Source organism: Mobula birostris, chromosome 10, assembly GCF_030028105.1.
Source record: "Mobula birostris isolate sMobBir1 chromosome 10, sMobBir1.hap1, whole genome shotgun sequence".
Taxonomy (NCBI): domain Eukaryota; kingdom Metazoa; phylum Chordata; class Chondrichthyes; order Myliobatiformes; family Myliobatidae; genus Mobula; species Mobula birostris.
In genome coordinates, this window is record NC_092379.1 from 63,105,226 (window position 1) to 63,121,773 (window position 16,548).

The 16,548-nt window shown below is 40.7% G+C and overlaps 1 protein-coding gene across 6 annotated transcripts in view; it reads right to left on the reverse strand.

The window, feature by feature from the left end:
• Positions 1-16,548, reverse strand: part of hdx (highly divergent homeobox) — a 153,332-nt gene that overhangs the window by 15,024 nt on the left and 121,760 nt on the right. For all 6 annotated transcript variants that reach the window (XM_072271231.1, XM_072271229.1, XM_072271233.1 and 3 more), the window contains 2 exons: positions 4,489-4,687; positions 4,130-4,257 (listed from right to left, as the gene is read on the reverse strand). In XM_072271231.1, coding sequence (XP_072127332.1) covers positions 4,130-4,257; positions 4,489-4,687 — 327 coding nt within the window. The remainder of the gene's footprint in view (positions 1-4,129; positions 4,258-4,488; positions 4,688-16,548) is intronic.

The following is a 16,548-nucleotide window of genomic DNA, read 5'->3' on the forward strand; positions in this document are numbered from 1 at the left end:
AATGACAGAGTTCTGGAGGAACTGAGACTTTGCCGCAAGAAACCAACTTGGCACTGCTATAGAAATATCAGGGGAGTTATGATCTCAATATTAGGAAGACAGAATCATTTTATTTCAGGATAATTTTATTACAGCTGGAAAACTGGTTGCTATGACAGTGATACAGCTTCTTAATCATGGTGGTCATTAGCTACAAGGTCATTTGAATAATGTGCTCAATACTTCATTGTGGCTAAGTACAGCTCCAACACCATATACATGTTTGCTGATGATACCACTGTTGTGGGCCAATCAAAAGTGGTGATGAATCAGCATACAGGAGGGAGATTGAAAGTTTGGCTGAGTGGTATAATAACAACAACCTCTCACTCAATGTCAGTAAGGCAAGGAACAGATTGTAGACTTCATGAGAGGAAGACCAGACCATGAACCAGTAATCATTGGAGGATAAGAGGTGGAGAGGGCCAGTAACTTTAAGTTCATTGGTGCTGCTATCTCAGAGGACCTGTCCTGGACCCATTATATAAATATAATTGCAAAGAAAGCACGACAGCACCTCTACTTCCTCAGGAGACTGCAGAGATTCACCATGTCATCAAAAACTTTGACAAAATTAATAAATGTGTGGTGGAAAGTGTGCTGACTGGCTGCATAACAGCCCGGTATGGGAACAGCAATGCCTTTGAGCAGAAAATCCTACAAAAGGTAGTGGATTCGGCCCAGTATATCATGGGTAAAACCCTCCCAACCATTGAGCGCATTACATGAAACACTGCTGTAGAAAAGTAGCATCCATCATCACGCTCCCCACCACCCAGGCCTCTTTTATCTTGTTATTTCATGCTCATTGTTTATTTATATTTATTTGTATTTCTGTTGCCACAGTTTGTTGTCCATTGATCCCGCTTATAGTTACTGTTCTATAAATTTGCTAAGTATGCCCGCAGAAAAGAATCTCAGGGTTGTACGTGGTGACATGTATGTACTCTGATAATAAATTTTACTTTGAACTTTGAATTAATTAGTTCCTGAAAATCGAAAGCAAATAACCTCACTCATTCTCAGCGTACTACACTTAAAATGAAGTGGGTCATCCTAACAAATCTTGTATTTAGCGAAACTTTATTTAAGAATCCTGGTTCCAATTTCATTGTGCTCACTTGCCAACTGATTCTAAAAGTTCCCTGATACATGTATGTGTTCATCGTTTTATTACAGTTGTGACTCAATGTTCCAAAATCATTGATCTGCAACCAGGAATTTGTGGCCAGAAATTATTAATGTACCCAAGAAATAAGGTGTGGCATCTCAGACTAAAAACTTGAATACCAATAAATTATTTAAGAGCACATTCTTTTTTTCAGCTCCAGTTCCACATTCAAATTGGCTGATGACACCAATATCACTGGCTGAAGCAAAGGTGGTGATGAAGCAGCTTATAGGAGGGAGATTGAAAATCTGGTTGAATGGTGCCACAACAACAACCTCTCACTCAATGTCAGGAAGGAGCAGATTATTGACTTCAAGGGGAGGAAACCAGGTGTTCATTAGTCAGTCCTCATCGGAGGACCTGTCCTAGGCCCAGCACATAAGTGCAATTAAGAAGAAAGAACAGCAGTGCCTCAACTTCCTTAGGAGTTTGCGAAGATCAGCATGACATATAAAACTTTGACAAAAACATCTATAGGTGTGTAGTGGAGTGTATATTGACTGGCTGCATCATAGAATAGTATGGAAACACAAAAGCCCTTGAATGGAAAATCCAACAAAAAGTAGTGGATATGGCCCAATCCATCATAGGTACACCCCTCCCCATCACTGAGCACATCTGTATGAAGCATTGTCTTAGAAGAGCAACATCCATCACCAGGAACCCTCACTACCCAGGACATGTTGTCTTCTTGCTGCTGCCATCAGGAAGAAGGTACAAAAGACTTACGCTCACACCACCAGGTTCAGGAACAGTTACAACCCCTCAACGCTCAGGCTCTAAAACCAAAGGGGATAACTTCATTCAATTTTACTTGCCCCACCCATCATTGAAGTGTTCCCACAACCTATGGACTCACTTTCAAGGACACTTCATCTCATGTTCTCGATATTTATAGCTTATTTATTTAATACTATTATTACTTTCTTTCTTTTTGTATTTGCACAGTTATAGTCTTTTTCACATTGGTTGAACAAAGGACAAATCGTCTTTCATTGATTCTATTATGGTTATTATTCTATTATGGATTTATTGAGACCACCTGCAAGAAAATGAATCTCAGGGTTGTATATGGTGAGATATAGGTACTCTGATAACTTCAAACTTTTTTTTTAAAAGAAAAGATCTAACTCGTATCAGATTACCAAGATTTCCAATTATAGATCTAACATAATTGAGCCCAAAACCAGCTTTCTTCCTCTATGGTACAATATGATAGTTGGCAACGAAGCACAGTTTTGCCTTGGATAACATGTGAGAGATATTCCCTTCAAAACATGATGTTCCATAGTTCATGCCCAAATGATCAAGCTAAAATAACACTAGGTAGGGATGAAACAGAGAAATACACACTTCATCAAGAAGAAAGAAAGAAAGACATATCTTAAAATTTGATTTGAAAATACTACATTGCTAACTCCTTTCCATAGAATTTCTCAAACTAGTTCAGGATTGAGTTTTTTTTGGAGTTGGTGAGTGAAAGACTATGGGCAAGATTAAGAGCGGCAGAGCATATCAGAGTTAAAAGCACAGACAAAGTGAACCCCAAGGCAAGCATGCAAAGGTGAGGAGGAGCAACCTATAGTACCAAGGGAAAGAGAGCGTTGGCAATTCACAGTCGGTGAGTAAGGACTTATTTTCCTTAATCTGAAAGTCAAAATTGTTCCACTCATCCATAGCTGGATTAACAGTGGTCAGTCTTGCTGTTAGAAGTGTAACAAAATGAAGTATCAGTACAAGCAGATGATAAAAGGCATCCGTTAGTCTTGCGAGACCATGGATCTGCGCCTGGAAAGTCTTCACTCTCCAGGGTGCAGGCCTGGACAAGGTTGTATGGAAGGCCAGCAGTTGCCCATGCTGCAAGTCTCCCCTCTCCACGACACCAATGTTGTCCAAGGGAAGGGCATTAGGATCCATACAGCTTGGCACCAGATGATGCAGAAGATTAAATCTATTTCAGTCTCATAAAGATAAATCTATGAAATAAAACAGCATGCTTTTCAAAAAAGAAGCCCGTTAAAATAGGAGTGAGATTACTTTTAACTGCTTTAGCAAAAACAGATAGAGAAATCAAGCTTTTAAAAGTGTTGTGGCTGTATGCAACAAAGGAAATTGCTCACTTGTTATTGCTACATTGGATGCTTCACTAATGAATATGATAAACAAAAAATAAACTACAAAACTTACAACATTTGCATTTATTAATGAAAAATTTGCATATTGAAACCAACAGCAGTTACTGAGAGGTCTTATTAAGTCTCAAAATGTCTCACACTAACTAAAAATATATGATCTACTTGCAACATATTTATTGATCCTTTTATCCTATTCCTTTGATCTCAAGCTATATCAGTCAAACTTGATGCTAACAGGAATACCAGTGGGAACCAATTCATCAGGATCTTGAATTCTTCCATAAAGAAAGAACAGCAACATTGATCGTAATGATTACCAAAATACTCCCTGTAACATTCACCTGCTGGCTGGTTAGAAACATGAATATCAAGGAGCTGTATACCGTAGTCTGCAACTTGTTACTCTATGCTTCAGTACTGTTTTAATAAATACCCTTTAGTGCCAATAATTCAGATCTGTGGCATAGATTTCAACGACAGAAACATCAACCTACTTGAGAACGGTAATTAGTAACATGTAACTGGTGCACCCATTCAACAAATAGAAATGGACATTATTTGTAAAAGCAACTCAAATAGTTAAGTCAATATTTGAGCAAGAAATTATCTTAGTTGTATATGATCAAAGAAACAAGACAAATATGTGAGTGTACTATCCGTTTCCTCATCTTATTTGAGATGTGTATGGGAAAAGCAGTATTTAAATAAGGCAGAAATTATGCCCATTATTTCTGCTGTACTAGTTTTGCTCAACAATTCTTAAGGAAATAACAAAAATACTTACCACTTTTTCCAATGTCGGAATACTGCATGACCCGTCACTAATACTTCCTCCATCGCCATTCTCTTCAGTAGTTTCTTCTTCCTCTTCCTCATCTTCATCCTCCCTTTGTTCCAATTCACTTGGAACACCTATAAAGACAGATTGTAAATTAGGACCTGCAGGTAAAGAGGCCTTGAAATAAGCTGGATAAGATACCAGAATACCACTGTTTCAAGTGACATTAACCTTACAGAGGAACATAGGGAAAACCAATGCACCTGTGTGTATGTATGCAAGTGTAAAATGCTTGCAAGTATTTTTGTGAGCACATATATAGTTGAACAGCCATTTAAAACTTCACTCTTTGGATAAGATTGTACCTTCAGATAAACTGACATCATCTTTGTTCTTGTCATTATCTTCAGAATTTTCTGGTGACTTGATTGTTTCCGCCTTGACTTCAGACAATGCAGGTGAACTAGCATTTGATAGAATTGAAAAGTCAGCTGGTCCACCACGTGCAGGAGGTAACTCAATCCCCAGCTGCCGATATTTTCTTCGCCGATTTCCTATCCATGTCTTTTCAGAAGAACAAGGAGGGAAAAGTGAACACATTAAGAGCACAATAACTATTTTGTATGACAAAAAGATTGTATGTTTAAAAGAACAGCAAAGTATTCAACAGGTACTTCAGTTGAAGGTGGTGAAATATGTAATGCAAGCAGTAATGTAATATTACATTGGTTCCCTTACTGCTTGCTTAACTTATGCACCGATTGAAGCAGAGAACATCGATAAAACTCAGACACAATATTCTCTCTTTGCCTCAAGGATTCCAAATCCATGACTGCTGAACTTGAGCTGGGTGTGACCAGACTGAAGATGGGCAGTGGGTTTACTTAATTGAAAAGGATTAATGAACCTCTTCATTAAATGAATCCTGCAGATTTTGTTGTCACTTTCCTGATACAATGTCAAAGCATGTGCATTGATGTGCAATGATAAACAGTCATCCCTTAAATGTGAGCAACAGATACACCCAAAGAATTTGGATATGCCCCTTCACATATACATAAAGTATAGGATAATTATATTCATAACATTAAGAGAGGCTGTCTCAAGGTCCAAGTGTTGCTGTTTGGGGTCAAAGGTTGGGGCTTTGGTTAGGAGAGGGAGCAGCAATAAGGCAAGGTAAGATTTGCCTTTTCCTTCAGCCACTTGTTAAAAGGAGCAGTGATGGTAGTCAGTGGAGCACACTGCTCCTCCTATGAGATGCAGGCGGAAGGGATTTAGCATAATTTGGCATTATGCTCAGCACCGATATTGTGGGCTCAAGGGGCTGTTCCTGCACTGTACTGTTCTATGTTGGAAACCAGGGAGAAGTCTAGTGTCTCTCATGACCATGTCTGCAGGAAGTGTCCAGCTCCTCTCAAACTGCATGGATCAGTTGGAGCCATAGCTGGATTCACTGAAGAACACACACGAGGCAGACTGAAGCTACAGAGTGAAGCTTCCAGGAGGTGCTCACACCGCACTAGACAGGTGGATGATTACTAGAGGAGGGAGGGGACTGCTGAAGGAGTTCCCCAATGGCTATTCCTCTCTCAAATAAGTATAACTGTTGGAGCCCTCTCGGGACAAAACGATAGCATCAGCCACATCAGTGGCTCTATTGCACAGTGGAGTGGATCAAAGAGCAGGTGAACAGTAGTGATAGGGAACTCTATAATCAGAGGCACAGGCAGGCATTTCTCTGCCATGAGTGGGACTCCATGAAGACTTGTATGGTCCATGGTGCCAAGATCAAGGATGCCAACGTGTAGAGGACATTCTGAAAGGGGAGGGTGAGCAGCTGGGGTTATGGTCTTTATTGGTACCAACTGCATAGGCAGTAAGAGAGGATATCCTGCAAATAGACTTTATGGAGTAAGGTAGAAAGTCAAAAAATAAAAGACCTCCAGAATGTAATCTCAGGACTACTATCCATACCACATCAAGTTCAACTTCACTGCCATTTCAACTGTATACATGTTTACCACCAAAAGAAACGACATTTCTCCAGACCAAGGAGCTCAACACACTGTGTTTAACTCACACACAACAAAGTAATATTACCACAAATAAATTAACAAATAATAAGGGGCATTTACTTTACAAGTTAAAAAGTAAACCATATAACATTACTGGTGGGGGAATTAAGCTGATCCCAACCTAACAATCCTTGTCCTAATGCTACAGTACTTCCTGCCTGATGGTAGGAGTCAAAGAGAGTGTTATACGGATAAGAGGGATAATTGAGAATGCTAAGGGCCCTGCGTACATAGCACTCTTGGTAAATATCTTGGATGGGTGGAAGAGAGACCCCAATGAACCTCTCAGCAATCCTCACAATGCTGTGTAGGGGTTTGCAGTCAGATGCCTTACAATTCCTGTACCAGACATTGATGCAGCTGGCCAGGATATTCCTGTAAAAATTAGTTTGAATGGCGGGGGCTCACTTGCCTCAAACTCCTCAGGAAGTACATTCTTGTATAACCAAGTGGTGTTGACAGACCAGGTGAGATCATCCACTATGTGCACTCCCAGGAAATTGGTGCTCCTAATTCTCTCTAAGGAGGAGTTATTTATGTGCAGTGAGGAAATGATCAGCCTACACCTTCCTGAAAGCCACAATCATCCCTTTAGCCTTGACAACATTAAGACTCAAGTCGTTGTACTTGCACCATTCCATCAGCCAATCTACCTCCTCTCTGTATGCCATCTCATCATCACTGTTGATGAGGACAACTATTTTTGTATCATTCGGTTGGGACTGGTTCTAGCAGTAGAGTCACGTGTCAGCAGCGGGCATGAACACAGCCCAGAGGCATAGTGGTGCTCAGCATGATGGAGCTAGAGATGTTGCTGCCAACATGGACTGAATGTGGTCCTTCTGTCAAGAAGTCCACGATCTTGTCATAAGGGGGCGATGGAAGTGGACTCAAATGCAAGACACAGACATTGAAGTACTAGGAACTGGACTATATTTATTAAGAATGCTAGGGAAGCCAAGGAGCAAGGACAAAATGATAATAAAAAGGTAGATGAAGAGTGACAAACCGGAAAACCTGGACTTGGACTTGAACTTGACAGGGAACTCAGGTCATGACTCGGGACTCTCGACTTGGACTTGGAACTTGGCTCTCGACTTGGACTTGAAACTTGACTCTTGACTTGGACTAGGCTCAGACTTGACTTAGACACAGGACACAGAACATTGAGCCGAGGCTCCTCCTTGGACACAGGACATAGAGCCAGGACTCTTCTTGGCCGCAGGGCACAAAACACTGAGACTGTTGCCCCCTCAGGGTAGCGGCAAAAGGCCAGACCTACCTGGTGGAGGAGAGAACACAGAGAGACAAAACCACACAATGATAGACTGACCTTTATCTTGACACGAAAAAGCTCCAAGTAGCGGCAGGCCCTAGACACGGCCCAGGAACTACAGACAGCAGCTCTAGTCTCACTCCGGCGGGTTAACTTGACAGGGATTCTGACAAGGTTACTGACGAGGACAGTCCAGCAAGGAATCACTGGACCCCAGAGCTATTTATGTTGCCAGCCCAAATCGAGAATCAGGTGCCTCAATTAAGGCGCCCAATGGAACAAGGGAAAAAAGGAATAGCCGGAATACGGAATCCACGGACTGGACTGTGAACCAGAATGCAGACTTCACGGACCGGACCATGTCAGATCTATTTACAGAGAGAGGTGTTGAGAGCCAACGAGGAAATTTAACTCACTAACTTCTAAGAGACCTGAAGTCGATAAACAGCAGCCTGGCAAATGATGTATCATTTTCAAGGTGAAACAAGACTGATTGGAGAGCAGAGGCTATGGCATCATCAATGGACCAATCTGAGTGATAAGCGAATTGGAAAGGGTCCAATGTTGCAGGAAGATGGGACTCAACGCGATCCATAACCAGTTGCTCAATGCATTTCATTATTGTTGAGGTGAGTGCCACTGAACGGTAGTCATTAGAACATGTTACTCTCGTCCTCTTAGGCACTGGGATGATGTTGGCTGACTTAAAGCCTGTGGAGAGAATGTATTGTTCCAGAGAGATGTTGAAGATGTCTGTTAGAACCTCTGTTAACATGGCTGCACAATTGGTCAGCACCAGACCAGGCATGTTATCGGGCACTGCAGGTTTTGTGTGGGTTGACCCTGGCTAGGGTCTTCCTCACATCAGCTGCAGCCAGAGTGCCTGCTCCTAAAGGAGAGGAGGCCTTCCTTCCTTTCTGAAATTTGACAGAGCTCTTTGAAAGGAATATTCCAATAAAAGAATATAAAGGGAACAAGAAAGAAGCAGGGAAATAGAAAGTTCAAAATGTCCAATAGATCAAATTAAATTTATTATCGAAGTACATAGTACTGAGCAAAAGCCTTAAGGACCCTAGGTTTTTTATATAAATGTTGTTTTAAATTTTTATTTTTTTTCTTCTGCATTAATATGTCAGCAGAAAAGAGTACATTTTAGATTTGCAAACTTCCATTTTCCAAAAAACTAAATTATAGAGATTTTTGTGTTTTGTTAAAGAAAGTAAAATATTAAGTAATAGACTACTTTCCAAATAAAAACTTGATGACCCTGTCGGTACATAGCATGATTAAACAAAGATAACAAATGTGCTAATGATCAATAACATAATGAGTTGTATGAACTAAACTGAAACAGGTGAATCAAACTGGGCATGGACAACCAAACTAAAAGGTGAGGGTGTGGCAGATGTGACTGTTTAACCATCATATCATTAATTCATACACTGTGGCAAGATGAGCATAGCACTAGGTGATCATCCTGCATCAGCAAGGTCTTTCCCAAGCAGAAACTTTGCAGCAGAAAGGAGTTTCAAGATGTGCTGTCCAAGCTTTTCTGAAGAAGCACAAGAAAACAGGCAAGGTTGAGGACCAGAAACACAGTGGTCGCCCATGGGAAGTGAATGTAGCAGATGAGAGATACATCAAACTGACTTCCCTTCTGCATCAGAAGCACTCCAACACTGCTATCAGCTCTGAACTCACAGAATCCACTGAAACCCAAGTATACTCCTCTGAAGTCCAGAAGTTTTGGCAGAGGTGATTTTCATGGAAGAGTTGCTGCCAAAAGCCATTCCTCTAAAGTAGAAACAAAGCCAAGTGGCTCACCTGTGCACTAAAACACAAGGACTGGGGTGCTGAACAATGCCAGCAAATGATGAGCCTCTTGTTGGATGAGTGTTCGCAGCCAATAGTGAAGCACAGCAGAGGTTCCCTGCAGGTTCAGGGCTACACTTCTGCAAATATAATTGCTGATTTGGTCAGAATTAATGGAATCCTCAGTGCTAAGAGGTACAAGTAGATTCTCTTCTATCACACAATAATATCAGGGAGGCATCTGATCAGTCCCAACTTCATTCTACAGCAGGACAATGACCCCAAACACATGGCCAAGGTCATAAAGAACTAACTACCTTCTGCGAAAAGAAGAACAAGGAGTTCTGCAGCAGATGGTATGGCCTGCACAGAGCAAGCAATACAGTGAAGTCTGCAGAAAAACTGTGGCAAGTTCTCCAAGAATCGTGGAACAACCTACCAACTGATTTTCTTATAAAACTGCATAACAGCATCCCTGAGAGAACTGATACAGTTTTAAAGCCAAAGGGTGGTCATACCAAATATTGATTTGATTTTGTTTTTACTGATTATTGCATTTTGTAGTAATTTTTTGATATTTAGAAACTTTTAATTTCAGTATTTTTGAAAGCATCTTCACTTGACAGAATTTTTTTTACATGTGCCTAAGACTTTTACACAGAACAGTACTACTGAGATTCATTTTCTTGCAGGCGTTCACAATAAATGCAAAGAAACACAATAGAATCAATTAAAAACCACACACAAAGATGGACAAACAGCCAATGGGCAAAAGACAACAAACTGTGCAGATACAAAGAAAACAAAAAAGAAGTACTGTAAATAAGCAATAAATACTAAAAGCACAAGTTGTAGGATCCTTAAGACTGAGTCCACAGATTGTGGAATAAGTTCAGTGTTGGGGTGAGTGAAATTATCTCCTCTGGTTCAAACATCTAATAGTTGAGAGGTAATAACTCCTCCAGAACTTCATGGCATGGGATCTGAGGCTCCTGTATCTCCTTCCTGATGGCAGCAGCGAGAAGAGAGCATAGCCTTGCTGAGACCAAGAGGGGCCATGAAATATCCTTGGTGAGCACATCATCATCATCATCATCATCAGGTGCCATGCCCAGTTTGAGCTTTGACTGCCATGGTCCACACACTCCTGTTTTGGGTCAAGTAGATCAATTCATTGGTATTCATTTCCAATTCTCTGGCTGCACACTGAAAACAAGGGGATAGCTCTGAAGAAGGTAAGATTACTCAAAGACAAAGGAAGGATTTTTATAGCTGGAGCATAAGAAACTGGTTAAGATACTAAATGAGTACTTTTCATCACTGTTCTCCAAGCAGAAGGAAATGGGTGATAGTGGCATCAGGAAGGAATATGCAAATATTTTGCAGTAATTAATATCAAAGAGAGTGGTGGAGTCCCTTAAAGAGCATTAAAGTGGCTAAGATCCCAGGGCCTGATGGGATCTATGCCAGGTTATCGAGAGATAAATTACTTGTACTTCTTTATCCTCTAGCCACAGAGAGGGTCACAGAGGACTGGTGAATAGCTAATGTAGTGACTTTATTTAAAAACAGGGCTGTTGTCAGGGATAACTTCAACTTCCCTACTATTGATTGGCACCTCCTTAAGTGCAAGAGTTTTCAGTAGAGCAAAATTTGTTCTGTGTGTCCAGGAACAATATTTTGACAGGCTGACTAGAGACGAGACCATGCTGGATCTACAAGCAGGAAACAAATCTGGTCAGGTAACAGGTCTCTCGGTAGGCTAGCATTTTAGAGACAGTGACAACTCCTTGACCTTTAACATAGCCTTGGACAAGACTGTATGCAAAATATTGTATTAGTGGAGGGATAATTACGATGCTATAAGGCAGGAACGTGGGAGCATAAACTAGGAACAGATGTTCTCACAGAATGTACAACAGAAATGTGGAGATTGTCTACAGAGCACTTGCACAGAGGTTTTGATAGGTTTATCTTATTTAGACAGGGTAAGGTTGGTAGGGAGGAAGAACGATGGTTGACAAGAGATTTGGAACATTTAGTCAAGGGGGAGAAGGAAGCATATTTCAGGTTTAGAAAGCAAAGATCTTGAGAGTAAAAGGGAGCTAGAACAGGAGCTGAGAAAGTCTTGCTGAGTAAGATTAAAGAAAACCCCGAGGCTTTCTACATATAGTATGTCGAAGCCCGATGGCCACAGCCTAGAGTCTGGAGCTGGAGACATTGAGACCTGTCTTGGAATTGGAGGATGGTCCACACATGTAGATGGGTGGGAGGGAGGAAAGGGGATTGTTTTGCTGATTTTTTTTTTGCTTGTTGTGTTCTGCTTAGTTGCATTCTCTGTTGTTCTGTTGAGCATACTATGTTGGCGCCAGATTGTGTACCAACATTGCGCCTAGCATATCCTTCAGTTGTGTTGGTTGTTAAAGCAAATGATGTATTTCAAAATAGGGATAATACTAGACCAGCAAGTCTTACATCAGCAGTGGGGAAAACTGTTTGAGAGGATGCTTAGAGACAAGATTTACAAGCATTTGGATAAGCATAGTCTAATTAGGGGTAGTCAGCAAGGCCGTACGAGGGGCAGGGCATGCTTCAGGAGTCTGAATGACTTTTTCAAGGAAGTGACAAATCAAATTGATAGAGTGTGGATTTGGTGTTCATAGACTTCAGTAAAGTGTTTGACAAGGTTCACCATGGTAGGCTCATTCATAAAGTCAGGAGGCATGGGATCAAGGAAACAGGATTTGCATGGATTCAAAAATGGCTTGTTCACAAAGGCAGAGAGAGGTAGCAGATAGAGTGTATTCTGCCTGGAGGTCCATGACTAGTGGGGTGTTCCTCAAGGTGTCTGTCTGGCACCCCTTTTTTTTGTGCTTTTTATAAACGACTCAGTTGAGGAAGTGGAAGGATGGGCAAGTAGGACTGCAGTTAATATGGAGGTTTGTGGTGTGTTTGATAGTGTAGAAGATAGTCTTAGGCTACAATGGGTCATCGATAGGATGCACAGCTGAGCTGAGAAGTGACAGGTGGAGTTCAATCCAGAAAAGTGTGAAGTGATAAAGTGTCAAACTTGAGTGCGAAGTACAAGGTTAATGGCAAGAGTCACTCTTCCTTCAGTTAGTCCTGACGAAGGGTCTCGGCCTGAAACGTCGACTGCACCTCTTCCTAGACATGCTGCCTGGCCTACTACGTTCACCAGCAACTTTTATGTGTGTTGCTTGAATTTCCAGCATCTGCAGAATTCCTGTTGACTACCATGAATTGATGGCTTTGTGACCAAGTTTGTGCATGATACAAAGTTAGGCAGAGGAGCAGATATTGTTGAGGAAGCAGGAAGTCTGCAGAAGGACTTAGGCAGATTGCGAGAATAGATAAAGAAATGCCAGATGGAATACAACCTAGGGAAGTGTACTGTCATGCACTTTGGTAGGAGTAAAGGTGCAGACTATTTCCTAAATGGGGACTGAATTCAGAAATTGGAGTTGCAAGAGGACTTGGGAGTTCTAGTAGTTGGATTCCTTGAAGGTTAACTTGCAGGTTGAGTCAGTAGTAAAGAACGCAAATGTAATGCTAGCATTCATTTTGAGCAAGGATGTAATGTTTAGGCTATATTAGACATTTATCAGACCACAGTTTTGGGCCACATATGCAAGGAAGGATGTGCTGGTACTGAAAAGGGTCCAGAGGATGTTTACAAGGATAACACTGCAATGAACGGGTTAATGTACAAGTGAGTGTTTGATGGCTCTGGTCCTATACTTGGAGTTCAGAAGAATGAGGGGAGACCTCGTTGATACATGTCTGGAAAGTCTGAGAGTTCAGCACTCAGAGAGTTGAATTATCAATTTCTTTTTTCTCTTTATGTTTGAATACTTTCCTATCCTTAAGTGCCCTGGAGCTGATAATTTTCTACAGGGTATCTTAAATATTTGCATCATATTTAAATTAAATAAAATCACTTTGTGTTTGAAATTCTAAGCCTGAGCCAACATCTAAAAATACAAGAATGAGAGCATAAGGACATATGAGGAGGAATAGGATACATTACTCGTTGAGTTTGTATCACATTTAAGTAAGATCATGGTCAACCTGACTCAATTTTCCCTCCCAATCTCAATACATCCATGATTCCCTTTTGTCCAAACATCTCTTTCTGCTTTGAATGTATTCAAAGATAGAGCCATCAGCTGTCCACTTATAGAGAATTCCACAGGATAATCGTCCTTAGAGAACAATTCCCTTTTGGTTCAGTTGGTTTGACATTTCTCTAATCGATGCTACCATATTAGGTTCTCATTCTGTGCCATTACATTTTGTTGTGGCACTTATATCAAATAACTTCTGAATATCCAAATTTATTGTATCTATGAGCTCTCCCTTATCCATGCTGGTTGTTACATCCAAATAGAACTTCACTAAATATGTCATTCAGCATTACTCCCTCATGTAATCATCTTGGCTCTGCTTAATTGTTTTAGAAATTTACCTGCAACTATTTCCTGAATAACAGTCTAGTTGGAAGTGAGAGGAGGAGAAAGACAGAATTGGAGGCTGTGTTTCATAAAAATCAAGAAACTTAACAGGTGAGACTGGCCTTTATTTGTGTTTGGGAGTCAGAACACAATTTATACAGAAAAAATATATGAAGTGAAGAAGAAGAAGAATTAGAAAGGTATTTATTGGCAGAGAAACTTTGATAGGAACCTTCTTACTTTGGGCACCATATTCAGCTTCAGTTTCTTTCAATATAGTAGTAGTCAACTTAACGTTTACCTAAAAGCTCAGTCAATGTTGATGGAATCAAGTGGGAAATATTGTAGCATTTGGAATGTAATGTACTAAATGATAAAATTATCAGCTCTGAGTACGAGAAAGACAAATCAGAGCATCTTCTCAATGCTTAAAACTGTTCCAGAGACACAAAGTGATTCAATGTATCTCTAGAGTTTGGTGTAAAAAAATGTAGATGCTGAGAAATGGTTGATTCATTTTGAACAAGGGGTCTTAATTGGATCAAGGCCATTTAAGGGTAAAATCAAGCAGCATGTTTTCACGAAAAAGGTTAGCAGGAAATTGGGATTCAGTAATATGGGCCTGTAGATGTTGATGACAATTAAACATTCAAGATTAATATTGTTTGAAAGGATTCAAGGTATCAACAGATATGAATCAAGGACACATGAAACATTACTGGGGTGATCACCTGTGATCTAGCAGAATGACTATGTGTACTGCAGATTAGACTGATTAGAACATAAAATCTTTTATTCAAAGACAGGTGAAATGCAGAATGCATTCCTGGTTTAGTGGAGAGGTGGTCTCCTCAAGTTGGTAGTAAAAAAACAATTGCTGAGAAATTAACAGAGCAATGCTCCTTCTCACAGAACCCTGCAATTACTCTCACCATTTCCCCACCTCCAAAACATGCACCCATAATTTGCAAATCTAGTTCATTTTTTCCAGAACAACACTCTGGAAGTTTGACCTGGTGTATCCAGAGCAGGATCATCCTTGCAATTTGTCAGGGGTGCACATGTTGATAGTATTACACATGTAACACAAAATATCTAACTTCATAAGAGAATTGGAATTATTTTGTACAAAGAGCAATCATGACTGAGTGCATTAGGGAGCAACTCTTGCAGCACCTGAATTTTCATCCGGCCTTCTTGTCAATATCCTCTAATCTACCATCTACCACTCCTCTTTTCAATTCAGCCATGACCAGAGATATCATTGTCAGAATCAGGTTTACTATCACTCGCCTATACTGTGAAATTTGTTGGTTTTGCAGCAGCAATACACTGCAATACATAATAATAAAAACTGTAAAGTATACACACACACACATTTAATTTAACATTTTAAATATATGTAAGTAGTGCAAAAAGAGAGAAAAAAAGTAGTGAAGTAATGTTCAATGGCCATTCAGAAATCTGATGGCAGAGGGGAAGAAGCTGTTCCTCCTGAATCATTGAATGTGTGTCTTCAGGCTCCTGCACCTCCTCTCTGATGGTAGCAATGAGAAGAGGGCATGTCCTGGTTGAAGGGGGCCCTTAACGATGGATGTCACCTCTTTGAGGCTTCACTCCTTGAAGTTATTATCCTGGATGCTGGGGAGGCTGTTCCCCTTGATGGAGCTGACTGAGATTACAACTTTCTGCAGTGTATTTCAATCCTGTGCATTGCTGCCCCATACCAAATGGTGATGCAGCTCCATCTTCTCTGCCTTGAAGGACTCAGCAGTCCTATCTTGGCGGTGAATCGTAAAGCCAGTGAGCTGAATCACTGTGTTCAGAATGACGGGGCATAACCAAGTTTCAGTGAAACAGAAAACACAACAGTCTGATGTCCCTCTGGTACAGCAATCTTGCTCTGAGGTCTTGGATTTTATTTTCCAGAGACTATACATTTCCCAGCAGAATACACGGTAGTGGAAGTTGGAACTCTTTTCTCCTTAAACGAACTTTTAAACCAGCACAGAATCGTCTCTTCCACTGTCTTATAGGGGAACCAAACCTGCAAGGCGGAGACTGCCGTCTGAGGTTCATCGACTTTTAGTGCGATAGATTTTTTTAAACACCTTAAAAAGATGCTACCATATTGTCCATGGCTATAGCTGTGGATTTCAGCTGTACCAGTCTAAAACAGGAACACTTGAAGATTTCCATCAAACCTGCTGGCACGAGTCGCCTTTTTATTGGCACCACCGGAATATGTCTCCAACTGATCCCTAACACCCAGACACAACTCCCTTAAATCCCAAAAGGTACTGGAAACTCCTTGATAACTCCTTCAAAACCAATCCCCCAAAAAAGCAGACAGTACCTGGTTTTGATTTCCAACCTGCACTCCTCCATTCAACCATCTGAACTATAAGCCCAACTACACTTATTGCTGTTGCCCAACTCAAAATTCAGCAGCATATTATCAAACATCAAGTGGTGGAACACCTGATTAGTCTTAATTGGTTTGGGTTGGTCTGCAGGGAGGAGGTTGCAATAAGTCACCATGTACTGGTACCATCTTTAATTATTGTGCCATGTGATTTTACAGTGGAGGGTGGTAGTGTCAACAACTGAAACAGTGATGCTGTCACTTCTAGGCCCAAGTAAAACTGTTAGAACAGTAGTGCAGATAGCAGTAAAGAATAGTGAGAAATTATATTGACAATGAGAAAGCTTTCCCCCCAAAAAAATCATTAAATTGTCTGCAAACAAGAGGAAATCTGCAGATGCTGGAAATTCAAGCAACACACATAA